General features: G+C 41.2%; 1 protein-coding gene across 3 annotated transcripts; it reads left to right on the top strand.

The window, feature by feature from the left end:
- Positions 1-1,561: 1,561 nt before the first annotated feature.
- On the top strand, positions 1,562-12,230 carry LOC131677062 (chorion peroxidase-like). Of its 3 annotated transcripts, none has more exons than XM_058956605.1 (6): positions 1,562-1,773; positions 2,183-2,549; positions 9,497-10,564; positions 10,652-10,976; positions 11,033-11,352; positions 12,022-12,227. In XM_058956605.1, the coding sequence occupies exons 1-6, from the start codon at positions 1,701-1,703 to the stop codon at positions 12,086-12,088; spliced, it is 2,220 nt and encodes a 739-aa protein (XP_058812588.1). In that variant the 5' UTR covers positions 1,562-1,700; the 3' UTR covers positions 12,089-12,227. The 3 variants fall into 3 exon arrangements, with proteins under 3 accessions (XP_058812588.1, XP_058812586.1, XP_058812587.1); XM_058956603.1 differs by lacking the exon at positions 1,562-1,773 and adding an exon at positions 1,801-1,978 and having other exon boundaries at positions 12,022-12,230; XM_058956604.1 differs by lacking the exon at positions 1,562-1,773 and adding an exon at positions 1,801-1,978 and having other exon boundaries at positions 10,676-10,976; positions 12,022-12,225.
- Positions 12,231-12,863: the final 633 nt, after the last annotated feature.

Genomic DNA, 12,863 nt, shown 5'->3' with positions numbered 1-12,863 from the left:
TATCTGTAAAATTCAAGGTTGCCATTATGTCTACTTATTCTCCGCATATCTCTCCCTGGCAGAGTTAAAAATAATCGAAGCTGTTTTTGACGGCTGAGAATGAACCTGATGCGGCTCGTGGTGAATAGAAAAAAAATATTCATTTCGCTTATTATCTAGGTAAATGTTTTCAAATGTTGGAAAAGCATATAGAATAATAATTATCATTGTTTACATTGTGCCACGACCTACTTTGATACGTTTGATTCGTTGCTGCACGTTCGCTTCGTGCAATATTCAGATATGAATGAAAATCTGCATTGAATGAATGAGCAGTTTGTTCGTTTGACGTTTTCAGTTGCGCCACTGAATATTGAAAATGAATGCGGCTGAATATGATCAATTTTCATTCAATGAATTTGAATTTTTAACTTTGCTCTCTGATTTTGACCGATGTTTTTTTTATGAACTGAACAGTAGAACCACTGGGAACTGACATACAAGTAAAGTTTTCAACTTGTGTAAGAAATAAAACTGTCGCTTTGAAATGACAACAGAAAGTAGCAGCTTACCACTGGCTAGCGCTTCGATCGGCCAGCAATCGCTATACGGGACTTGTGTGCGAACTTGGATACAATTGTGACTCACGCATGCGAACCTGTATACTATGATGATTTTCAACGTATTTTTATTTAAATGTTTACACAGGTTTTTCGGTAAAGTTTGTTCTCGCTTATATGTCTGTTCTCTGTTGTAGAACCTCCGTTAAATTCGCTAACAAATTGATGATTCGACATTTTTTGAACACATTAAATAATTTTGAATAAAAAAATTGACCTCGCAACGACCTTTAGTAATTAATACCTATAATTGTAAATGAAACCGAGTTTAAGTTAGTCGATAATTGAACAGATGTTTTAAATATTCGTATGGATAATTTATGGATGTTATAATTTCAGTAAATCTAGTGGATTGTCGTAAGTGCGGGGATTTGACTACGGAATTCAAGCCGGGATTTTGTGCCGGACTTTGATCACGAAAAATTGTCCGCCAAAATCTCCAAACTTCTGACAGATCTTAAAAGTACTTAAAAAAACAGCACAAATTTCCAAAAATAATTTGGGTTTTTGATTTTCCGTGACGGAAAAAAAAGTTTACACAAAATATCATAATTCCCGAAGTGTAAAGTCAAAAGCGGAAAATGTCACGAAATTTCAACAAATCTACGCACAAAAAATCCAGCAGATAACAGTTCTACAAGAGTTGTTTCCGACATTAAAAATTGATGTTTCTGTAACGTTTAAAAATCCTTTCTGAAACAGTTGGTGGTTTTTAGCATCAGAAATTTTATTTTAACAGTTTGGGAAGGTTTTGGCGGAAAATTTTTCGTGATCAAAATCCGGCACAAAATCTCGGTCCGAATTGCTTGATCAAATTGCCGAGGTATACAGTAGCCCTAAAACTGTATACGGCTTAACACACTCTTGAAGGCCCTGATTAGTAACGCCATCGACAGTAGTGTTTGTGTGTCAGCACATATCCGATTACACATCTCTATCTTTCTACCTGTAGCTATCATGAAACCAATAGAGCACTCAAGGACCGTGCTATCGGCATATTTCTTCTTTCCTTACAACGTACATGTGAAGTGCGTGCAGCGTGATAACGGTTAATTGATTGTGTTTTCTTTGTTGTGCATCTCGTTAAATTACCATAAAATAATGAAATTAAGAGATCAAAAGCGAATGATGCTGATGTTGATACTAGTAATTGGTGTTCAGGCACTTGTTGATGGTCTGTATAAATATGCAATCTGTAATATTGTTAAGTAAATATATGTTAGCAGCTCTACATGCGGCAATAAATATCAAACCAGTTCAGTGTGATTTCCCCTTCAAAAGGAATTCTTGTTTTCGTGGACAAAAATTACGCATCAACTTTAATAGTGCATTACGCTTTGGGGATTTCTTTTTCAGCAACGCAACACTCTGTAAACAAGGTAGACAATAATCCCTAATGAGCGTCAGTGCAGTGTCATATGTCATGATTTATTATGCTTTTACACAAAATCAAATTTCTCCCTGAAACGTACGCCAAGGACCGAATAGAGTGAAATTTTCCACAAACCAGCGAACTAAATACTGCTTTCACCATTCCGAATGTCAATATTTGTTTTCTGTTCTCGTCCATCTCGAAACCACAGATCGGCCATGTCCCGCCAACAGCACGTGTGTACATCCGCTTAGATGTACGAGGGCGATCCGCGATTGGGCCGATTTGCCGCACGAAACCGACCCATCAGTGACGCCAGTTTTCGATCGAACGTATCAACAACGCTGTCGGTTTAGTACCAAGTTCGAGGGCATCTGTTGCCAGACGGGTGCCATCGCCGACTCCGCAGAAGTGCTAGCAGACTGCCATCGACGGCGGCCGCAACGGGCGACGGCGATGGCTGGTGGGGAAACGGCGGAATTTGAACGATTGCCTCCAAGCGAAAATAGTGATGCCACCACTGGCTGTGGTCGGAAAGTGCACCGGAGAGCGTTTGCGGATTACGACCAGTTATACGGGTAATTAAACCGAAGATTTTTATTGTTCTGGTAATCGATTGTCGATTAAAACGTTGTTAGGATTAGCTTGGGGTATAATGTATGTTCGATGATTGCATTAGCTAATAATATTAAGCTGTATAATTTACGAGTTGAGGATTTTCGATTGAAGCCAAATTTTATTCGAAAATCACGGAAGCTAATGAAATTGTGCCACGAATTTTGAATGACGGATAGTGAGAGCACAAATAAAAGATTTCTATAGCGATCGTTTGAGTTGAGTAAACAAAAACGGTTCATTTAATGCTGATTTCGGTTTTAGATTCGAGGCGCTCTAGGTTCGCCCTAATGTTTACAAATTCCATATAAAAATGACAGTTTCGAGCGAACCTAGAGCAACTCTGATATAAAAACGAAATTAGCATAAATGTAATTCGATATTTTCCGCCAGATGGCCTACTGAGTGTGAACGCAATTGGGTCATTAGGCCATATGCTGGTTTTGGTTTTTTGCACTGAAGGGGACGTTAACGATACGCAGTCGAACATTTTATGTCGCAAATGTCAAATAAAAATTATTTTACTAAATTGAATTATTGCGATCACTACCTCCTTCCCTCAAATATGCTATCCCATGTGGTAAAATTCATCTGTCAAGGAAGAGCGATAGTGCAAAATGAGGACGTGTTTACATTTCCGTAGAAAATCAATTAAAAATCATTCTACTATATGCTATATTTATCCATAGTGGAGAATAATTTAGGTAAAAACTATTTTTTCTCCATTAAGGAAAAATTGTTTAAAACCATCTTTGCGCGTGAAATACCCACAACATAATACTGAATTAGTTATGGAATTTGCGTTTCGACTTCGCCTCATCAGAATCCAACACTAACTAAATGACAGGACTAACCTAGCGCCAGATTGACGCTAGTTCCACGCTTGACGTTTTTGGAGCTAGCGCCAATCCGGCACTAGCTTAGTCCTATTACTAAGTTAATATCGGATTCTGATGAAACGAGATCGAAACGTAAATTCCACAACCAATTTAGTTGTAGGTTTTGTACACTTCACACTCACGCTCAAAGATTATTTACAATTTTCTCATTACTGGAGAAAAAATAATAGTTTTTACCCAAATGTTTCTCCATAATAGCAGTGTAGTTTCCTACCACCGTTGCCAGTGACAATCCTAATCTAGTGCTCTGCACCTACTTTTCAAACTCACTATGGTCGAAGACTACATATTAGGAAGACTGATATCTCTTTCCTTCCCCCATGTAAACGAGAAGCGACGGAGGTTACATCGCCTCTATTGGAGGAAGGTAAGAAGCTTAATGTAAAAATGTATGTGTGTGCATCACTATGAGAAGTACCACCTTTACCCGCAAGTGGCGTTGCTGTTACTGTCTCCAGATTCTGGACAGAGTTGTCAGTCTTCTTGATATGCAGTCTTCCCTATGGTTTAAACATAGAACACGCGAAGGAAGGAAAACTAACCACCCAACCAGATTTCCCGTTTAGTTTTTCAGCATGCCAACTGCCCGACTCATGCTGCTTCAGCGTAGCTTTGATCCATTTTGGTCAGTAGGGAAACATTAGAAGATAAACAAGTTAGGCGGAATCGCATCTCGCATTGGTCTGGCTACACGTGGATTATTTTATTTACGTTGTGAGAACCGTGTTGTTTTGTAATCGCATGAATTAGCATATATCTGCGGTGAAACCAGCATGGAAAATGGTTAACATATTGCACACTGCCCACTAACATGGACTCCGCACTTTCGAAGTGCGAATGATCAAACTGCTACTGAAAATTTCGAGCTGTCAAAACACGTATTTCAAATGATAGAGATGGCACTCTCGTAGACAAGCCAATCGAACTAACTAGTCTATGAGAAGAATTTATTAGAAGAAAGCTTAAGTGCGCAGTGCGTTTCGAATCCAGTTTTTAGTGCCACAAGCAATATTATTATTTGTATTTTTGTAGCTGTCAGGTTTTATTGACGGACTACTTCCAATTTAAAATCTATGGTATCAATATTTTAACCCGCACCTTTAATATATTGATCAATGATTGGTTTATTGTTAATATTTCTGCTCGTGTAGGTTTCGCTTAAGCGGAATCTACACGAGATGAAATATTCGCAATAAACCATTTATTGATAAATGTATTGATGGGTTGAGGGAATCTTCAAAATATTTATGCCAGAGACGTGAAATAGGATAATCAGTCACTGACGTATTGAACTAGTCTCGTCAATATTTTTACTGACAATATTCTTGTTTCGTGTAGGGTCCGACGCGTCAGACAAGTTTAGTCTGTCGGTTAGTGGGATATGTTTTATAAATATACCTGCTCACATATAGTACAAATATTAAAAATACATAAACGACGACGACCTCACGCCGAACACAGAACGCGGAAAGGGTAACGAACTCGCAAAAAGTTCAAAACTATCGCCAGCACCTACCCAGGTAAGTTCAGCCGGAAAATAAGCCGGAATACTGGCTGGTTCTAGTTAATATATGCCGGCTCCAGTGACACAAGCGATTCTAATTGGAATCCAGTAGTTGCCACTTAAGTCGTTTTTGCTTGAAGCGAAACTGAGTCACATTCAAACCCCATGTCGGGGCCCATATTATTGGCTCGAATCAAAACTCGTCGAAATGTCAATTGACGAAAGGTTCATCCGGAGTGTTCATAGGGCTGGATGTTGTTGGCTCGAATCAAAACTTGTTGAAAGTAAACAAAGTTCATTTCATATCGTCAACCTGGCGCGCAGGTGGTGAAATCAACGGGGTGCTGGAGCGTTGCCAAAAAAAATTTATTTCCAGATTAAATTTTACTAAACTTCCCAGTTTAACTCAACCGGAATGCTGGCTGGTTCTAATTCGTATTCCGGCTCCGGTGACACAACCGATTCAAGTTAGAATGTTTAAGGGGTACCATTTCGATGCGGCTTAGCCGCATAACCGAGGCCTAGGAACTGAAGCGGCGCAAAGCCGCTGAGGATCCGCCGGGCGAGGTGGCCACCGACCCGCCGTCGGAAGCAAGCGAACCTGTGATCCACTCGTTTGCCCGGCTTACTCAAACATAGGGGCTATCCCTAGTTTAAGTCCGACTGAGCGGTAGCGAAGTCGAACAGCACTCGCAAAAGCGATGTGGCGTAGCCACATTGGGTGGTGGACACAAAATAAAATGGCTGGATGTTGTTGGCTCGAATCAAAACTTGTCGAAAGTAAACAAAGTTCATTTCATATCGTCAACCTGGCGCCCAGGTGGTGAAATCAACGGGGTGCTGGAGCGTTGCCAAAAAAATTTTATTTCCAGATTAAATTTTACTAAACTTCCCAGTTTAACTCAGCCGGAATGCTGGCTGGATCTAATTCGCATTCCGGCTCCGGTGACACAACCGATTCAAGTTAGAATGTTTAAGGGGTACCATTTCGATGCGGCTTAGCCGCATAACAGAGGCCCGGGCGAGGTGGCCACCGACCCGCCGTCGGAAGCAAGCGAACCTGTGATCCACTCGTTTGCCCGGCTTACTCAAACATAGGGGCTATTCCTAGTTTAAGTCCGACTGAGCGGTAGCGAAGTCGGACAGCACGCGCAAAAGCGATGTGGCGTAGCCACATTGGGTGCTGGACACAAAATAAAATTGGCAACGCTAGCAAAAGGTAAACACAAATAAACACTCCGGATGAACCTATCGTCAATTGACATTTCGACGAGTTTTGATTCGAGCCAATAATATGGGCCCGAAAAAAGCAGTATTTACGCAATGTAGATGTTGCCAATTGTAAAAACAAAACTCTCGCTTTACGTATGCCTATACCTTATCTGGTATCATCTTGGGTTTTCACGTCATTTGCAGTTTGACAAGACCAAAATTTGACAAGACCATAATTTGATGTTGAAACGGTCTATCCCTGAGAATCATCATAGGAAGGGCAATCCCTCGGGCTGAGGCCGCCAAGCTCAAAACGCCTAAAACGCTAAATACAGCCTCCCAGTCAAAAAAGGCGGACGAAAATTGTCAGGCGAATTGAATATTTTGACGATTTACTCTGAGATAATTACCAGAAGAAGCTAACCGAACCGTAGAGTGAAGAAGTGACGACAGAAAAGTACAACCGACGATAATTTTGCTACTTGAAGACAAGTTAGTTGTCGCTAGTGAAAAACAGTGTTTTGCATGTGATACATAAAGTGCTGTGAAAAGTTATCACCAAAGGACAACCCTTTCGGTTCGAGTGCCGTTTTTGAAGAAGTTGTGCTCTTCTGATTTAGCAAAAAAGGGTGACATCGAAAAACATTTGCATGATTTTGACGAGTTGTTCGATCGTCTAAATGCTGCTGGTACGACCTTGGATAAAGATACCAAGATTTCGATGTTGCTTCAGAGTCTCCCAACTTCGTACGATTATCTAGTGACTGCGCTAGACAGTCTGTCAGATGACGACTTATCTTTTGAAGTTATTAAATCGAAGCTCGTGGACGCGGATAATCGGCATCTGGAGAGAAAAGGCGATAAATCTGCCAAGATCAAATAGGTAATGCGATCTGCAGAAGGAAGTTACTGATTCTCGAACCTGCCACTTCTGGAACAAGAAAGGTCGTATCAAGCAAATTTGCCGCAAATTCCTCGCAACACATAAGAAGGACAAAGATTCTGCTAAAGCCGACAGTGATGGATCCGATAAGGCTAAAGCTGTTCATAGAGACTCATGAGGTGTTGCTTTCACCGTCAGAGAAGATAATCGACAGTGATGCCAGCGCATACATGTCCTATGACAGATCATTTTTTAAGTCGTTGAAAGAATACTCTGGAGGTTACATCACGATGGCAGATGGTAAGAAGACACAGATCCTAGGAGAAGAATGTGGGGCAAGGTATGATGCGGACGGAGCCGGTGAAACAATAAAAATCGATGTAAACAAAGGGTTCGTGCCTGGATTGACCAAGAACTTGATTTCGGTCACGGAGGAAGCGCTTGAAGACTCAATCGCGGAAAACTATAACAAAGCCGAAGATACTGAAGCGTCTGCCAATTCTAGCGTTCGTCAATCGGAATCGAATCTAGGAGCACGATCTCGGCACTTTGAGGATTACGATCTTGAATATGCTGTAGATCTGTGCGATCTTGAATATGCTGCCACCGCTTGTGCTGTGGAAGGACCAGGTCATCATAAGAAGGCTCTAGAAAATCCTATATAGCGTCGAAACGAAAAATGAAAGCTGGTTCCGCTATCGGACGGACAGAAACCTGTCGGTTCGAAATAGGCATTCAAACCTGCCTACCTGAACGGGTCGCTTGAGGAAGAAGTGTTCATTAGACCTCTCCACATTTTGAAAAAGTTTTGAAATATACATGGGTCAGCTCAAATTTTTGTTCTAGGTGTGAATTTAAGAACTTTCGCCAAAAATGGCTTAATTTGAACATGATTTAGAGGCGTCTCCAATCAAAAATCGTGTTTTTGCTATGTTTCCATAGGAAAATCACTTACACTCTGATTTGATAGGCCCTACACGTCCACATATCATCAAAGGTTGTTCCTTACACATATCTTAACATGTTTTAACAGGTGAACATAGCTCTAATCGCAGTAGAAAATTTGTTAACTGGATTTTCGAATAGAAAAGTATATCAAAACCAAAAAAAATTAGTAGTATTTTTTCTTGGTTTTGGTATTCTTCTCTATATAAAAATCCAGTTAACAAATTTTCTATTGCGATTAGAGCTATGTTCACCTGTTAAAACACGTTAAGATATGTGTAAGGAACAACCTTTGATTATATGTGGGCATGTAGGGCCTATCAAATCAGAGTGTAAGTGATTTTCCTATGGAAACATAGCAAAAACACGATTTTTGATTGGAGACACCTCTAAATCATGTCCAAATGAGGCCATTTTTGGCGAAAGTTCTTAAATTCACACCTAGAACAAAAATTTGAGCTGACCCATGTATATTTCAAAACTTTTTCAAAATGTGGAGAGGTCTAGTGTTCATGCGACTACCGCCAGTATTCTTGGCTCCTAGGAAGGAAACCCTTGTTTGTCATCTAGAGCTAAGCATCTACGGACTACGTCAGTTAGCACGATGCTGGAATAGAAGATTGGGTGAAGTTTTGAGACAGAGCGGTTTCAAAAAAGCAGATCCGTGCTTGTATATCAAAAATATCGATAAAATGAAAGTATTTGTGTTGGTGTATGTTGACGATATTTTGATTGCAGGGTGTTGAGTCCATTTTCACCATGTTTCTATTATCACCCTACCCATTTGAAGCCGTTGGTTAGAGCAGTGTCTGCCATCTTTGTTCAACGCATTGAGTCAAATGGTAGCGCAACAATAGGGGCACCCGATTCGAGTTTTCGTTGCGCTCAAACACCAGAATTTTACTGTTTTCAGCGCATTTGTGTTATTATATTGGTTCTTAACAACGAAGCAAAGCTATTGATGTCAATTTTTTCGCATTCTTTTGATTGTAGGCCGAGAAATTAATGAATTAGTGAGGCACCCTGCTTAGTATGGTGAAAATAGGCACTTTATACTGATAAGTCCGAAATTACGAAAATTTGTGACGGACTCAGTTAAATTTGAATTAACATCTCTGGGAGAAGTGCGGTACTCATCATGTTCAAGCTAAGCCTATGAAAACTACATTGAAAAGCTTCTCAACGTATTCGGGCTGTAGCAGTGCAAACCGGCCAAGTCGCCTATGGACTTTAAACCCAATCTGTTTTCTTCATCTGGTAGCAAACCGGAGTAAAAAGGAGCAAGTATTTTTTGCCCCTGTTTGCTCTGGAGCAACTTCCGTGTACTGGAACAAAGCTATTCAAACCACTATTTTCCACTACACATCTCTCTGGACAAATTTCACACCTGCATCGTGTAATTAAGCTAAATCTACATAACTTGTCGATGATGTTCCTAATATGTCTTACTGATTTCTTAAATTTCAGCATAAACACAACGAATCAACCCCACTCCCGCACCAAACGGTGCATCATCGGTCCGAGGTGCAAAGATGAACACATGCGCTACCGACGGTTCGATGGGCGCTGCAACAATATCCAACCCGGGCGGAGTCTATGGGGTTCTGCCGGATACCCAATGGAACGGGTACTAGCTCCAGCGTACGGAGACCGTGTCGGATCGCCACGGAAAATGTCCACCGCTGGCGGCAACGTTCTCCCGAGTGCTCGTCGAATATCCGCTCTACTATTTGACGATGTGCACGTTCCGGACAAGCGGTATAACGTATTGATGATGCAGTTCGGTCAATTTCTGGTGCACGACATCACAAAAAGTCAACCGGCTGCTAAGGATGTTGCTTGTTGTGTTCACAGTGGTATCGAATCACATCCGGATTGCTTACCGATTGCGGTCGCTTCGAACGATCCATTCTACTCGCAGTTTGGTGTGAAATGTATGGAGTTCGTGAGAACGGCCGTCGTACCGAAGTCACGATGTCAAGCTGGTCACGCCCGACAGATATCTGCCGTTACACATTTCATAGACGGTTCGGGTATCTACGGAAGCTCAGCTGCCGAGGCCAACAGTCTAAGAGCACACGAGGGAGGTAGGCTGAAATCTTTGATGCATCGCCAATCGCCCAATGAACTGCCACCATTGGAAACGAAAGCAGGAGCTTGTAGACGAGACGCGGATATGTGTTTCAAAGTAGGAGACGAACGAGTGAATCAGATTGTCACATTGGTTGCCGTTCAAACGTTGTTCCTACGGGAACATAATCGTATCGCGCGAGCCTTGCAGAATATCAATCCTCACTGGAATGATGAGATGATTTTTCAGGAAGCTCGTCGAATTGTGGCAGCTGAGATTCAGCACATTGTGTACAGCGAGTATCTACCGAAAGTTGTTGGGCCAGGTTTCATTGACCAGTTTGACCTGTTTGCTTCCGAGGGGCACAGTAATTTCTACAACCCGAAGATAAATCCGTCGATTACGAGCGAGTTTTCTGCTGCCGCCTTCCGTTTCGGTCATTCCACAGTTCCCGGGCAACTCAAGTAATCTTATTTTAATATACTCAAATAGCAAATTATGTTATTGTATGACATACTCGATTAAGTTCTCGGTACAACGATTTTCTCTAGACTCCTCACGAACGTGTGTTTCAGGCTCCCACAAGGATTCGTAGACACCCACAAAACCTTCTTCAATCCGTCGCCACTGCGTAATCCACCCTTCTATGATGGTCTATTCCAAGGGATGCTGCAACAACCGATGCAAAAGATGGACGATAAATTTGCTCACAGTTTGACGTGGTTTCTGAACTCTAAGGAGCAACAACCGTTCGGATCGGATCTTGCCTCTATAAACATTCAGCGTGGACGAGACCACGCCTTGCAACCTTATAATCATTATCTACGTCTGAGCGGACGTCGGATGAAAAAAGACTTCAAAGATTTCGGCCCATTGGTAAGTATGAGCCTTGCGAAGCTCCCGTTACCAAGTTGAGATCGTTTTATTTTCAGGCAGGACCAAAGCTACAACAACTATACAGCACACCGAACGACGTAGATCTGTACGTCGGAGGGATTCTTGAAAGCCCCGTACAGGGAGGCATCGTTGGGAAAACGTTCGCCGAAATCATCAGCGACCAGTTTTCCCGGCTCAAGCGAGGCGATCGGTATTTCTACAGCAACGGTCTGCGATCGAATCCGGGTCACTTCACCAAGCTGCAGCTGGAACAGTTGCAGCGGGTGACGCTTGCAGGAATACTCTGTGCAAATGCCAACGATCCGTCTAGTTTCAAAGTTCTCCCGGATGCTTTCGCCGTGCCGCATGGTACCAGGTGAGACTGTTTGCGGAATTAATAAAAACGCTGAATCTCCGGTACTCAACATCTCAACCATTTGTTTACCATTCATCTGTCAGTATAATTCCAATTGAACACGAGAACTGTCAGTGGTCCTCGTTCGATAAGAACTTCCTCGATATGAATGCTTTCGACAGGTCTCGATGTTCATTAGAATGACTGACAGAAAATGGCAAACAAAAGATTGAGATGTCGAGTCTTTATTCAGAGATTCGGCGTCGTTAGGAATTATCGGGTTTGTTCCAACTTCCAGTAGCAGGAGAAACTGCTAGTATTTCTATGCCAACAAAGAGTGTTGTTCATGTACCTACTATCGAAGACTGCATATTAAGAAGACTGACAACTCTGTCCAGAATCTGGAGACGGTAACACCAACGCCATTTGCGGGTAAATGTAGTACTTCCCATAGGGATGCACACACATATACACTTTTACAATAAGCTTCCTACTTTCCTCTAATAGAGACGCTGTAACCTCGGCCGCTTCTCCTTTGTAAAGGGGTGGGAAGTAAAGAGATATCAGTCTTCTTAATATGTAGGCTTCGCTACTAGCTACTTCTTTTTTCATTTTCTTGTAGCAAACCAAAATAAGCAGCAAACAACCTATTATATTTGACAAAATGTTTGATTTCAAATATCGTTCTAGCAATCCGCTTGTATCGTGCCGATCGGACAAAATTCCGAAGCTGAATCTGAAATTGTGGAAAGATTGAGATTGTTATGTTTTTAGCTTCGTCTTGTTGATATTTGTAAATTGCATTTATTTTAGAATGTATAGTTGTAGATAAATCGTTTAATACTTGTGTATGCATTTATGTTGTTTTGAATAAAAAAAAGTGTGTGTTATTAAAGATAAACGGATCGAGACAGCCTGGATGACACTTTTCGATTTGCAATTGCGTCATTTAATAAAGAATAAAATTCCTTCATTACATAGGGTTACTGCTCCCTAATTCATCTTAGCTCCTCTGTTCATCCCACCCATTTGAACACATTAGTTAGAGCAGTATCTGCTATCTTTATTCAACGCATTAGCTCAAATGGTAGGATGAATAAGGATACGTTGTACTCGACTTTTCGCTTCGCTCTAGCGCGGGCATTTTAGATTTTTCGAGTAAAAATTTTAACTGCACTACTTCTTAGGAGCAAAGCAAAGATAATGATACCTATTTAAGTGCAATCTAGCCACTCTAAGTCGAGTTATCAACGAAATAGTGTGACATCCCGACTAATGAGATGAATAAGGGCTCGTCTACCCTACATACAGCTCAACTTCTCCAATGTAACAATATAATGTCCAACACTAAATACTTCATAATGATATTTAATTGATTATTAATGTGTAAAGAAGCCCTTGTTTGGGCTTATTTGATATTTATTTTAGTCACATGTCTTAGCATCTTTGACAAAGGAAAAGGATTGTCTGGTCGAACCATTTGGAAGTTAATTCCAAACATATAAGAATACTCTATAGCCTGTGGTTAATTC

Source organism: Topomyia yanbarensis, chromosome 1 (genome assembly GCF_030247195.1).
Source record: "Topomyia yanbarensis strain Yona2022 chromosome 1, ASM3024719v1, whole genome shotgun sequence".
In the NCBI taxonomy this organism is placed as follows: Eukaryota; Metazoa; Arthropoda; class Insecta; order Diptera; family Culicidae; genus Topomyia; species Topomyia yanbarensis.
The sequence above is the reverse complement of the archived record's forward strand: the minus strand, read 5'-3'. Positions and strand labels throughout refer to the sequence as shown.

What these genes read in the sequence shown, in the direction of transcription:
- LOC131677062 (XM_058956603.1), top strand. Translation starts at nt 1,816, where the DNA reads ATGTTAGCAGCTCTACATGCGGCAATAAATATCAAACCAGTTCAGTGT. An exon ending in TCAAAGATTTCGGCCCATTG is followed by an intron (nt 10,977 to 11,032) that starts GTAAGTATGAGC and finishes TTTTATTTTCAG; the next exon opens with GCAGGACCAAAGCTACAACA. An exon ending in GCCGTGCCGCATGGTACCAG is followed by an intron (nt 11,353 to 12,021) that starts GTGAGACTGTTT and finishes ATATCGTTCTAG; the next exon opens with CAATCCGCTTGTATCGTGCC.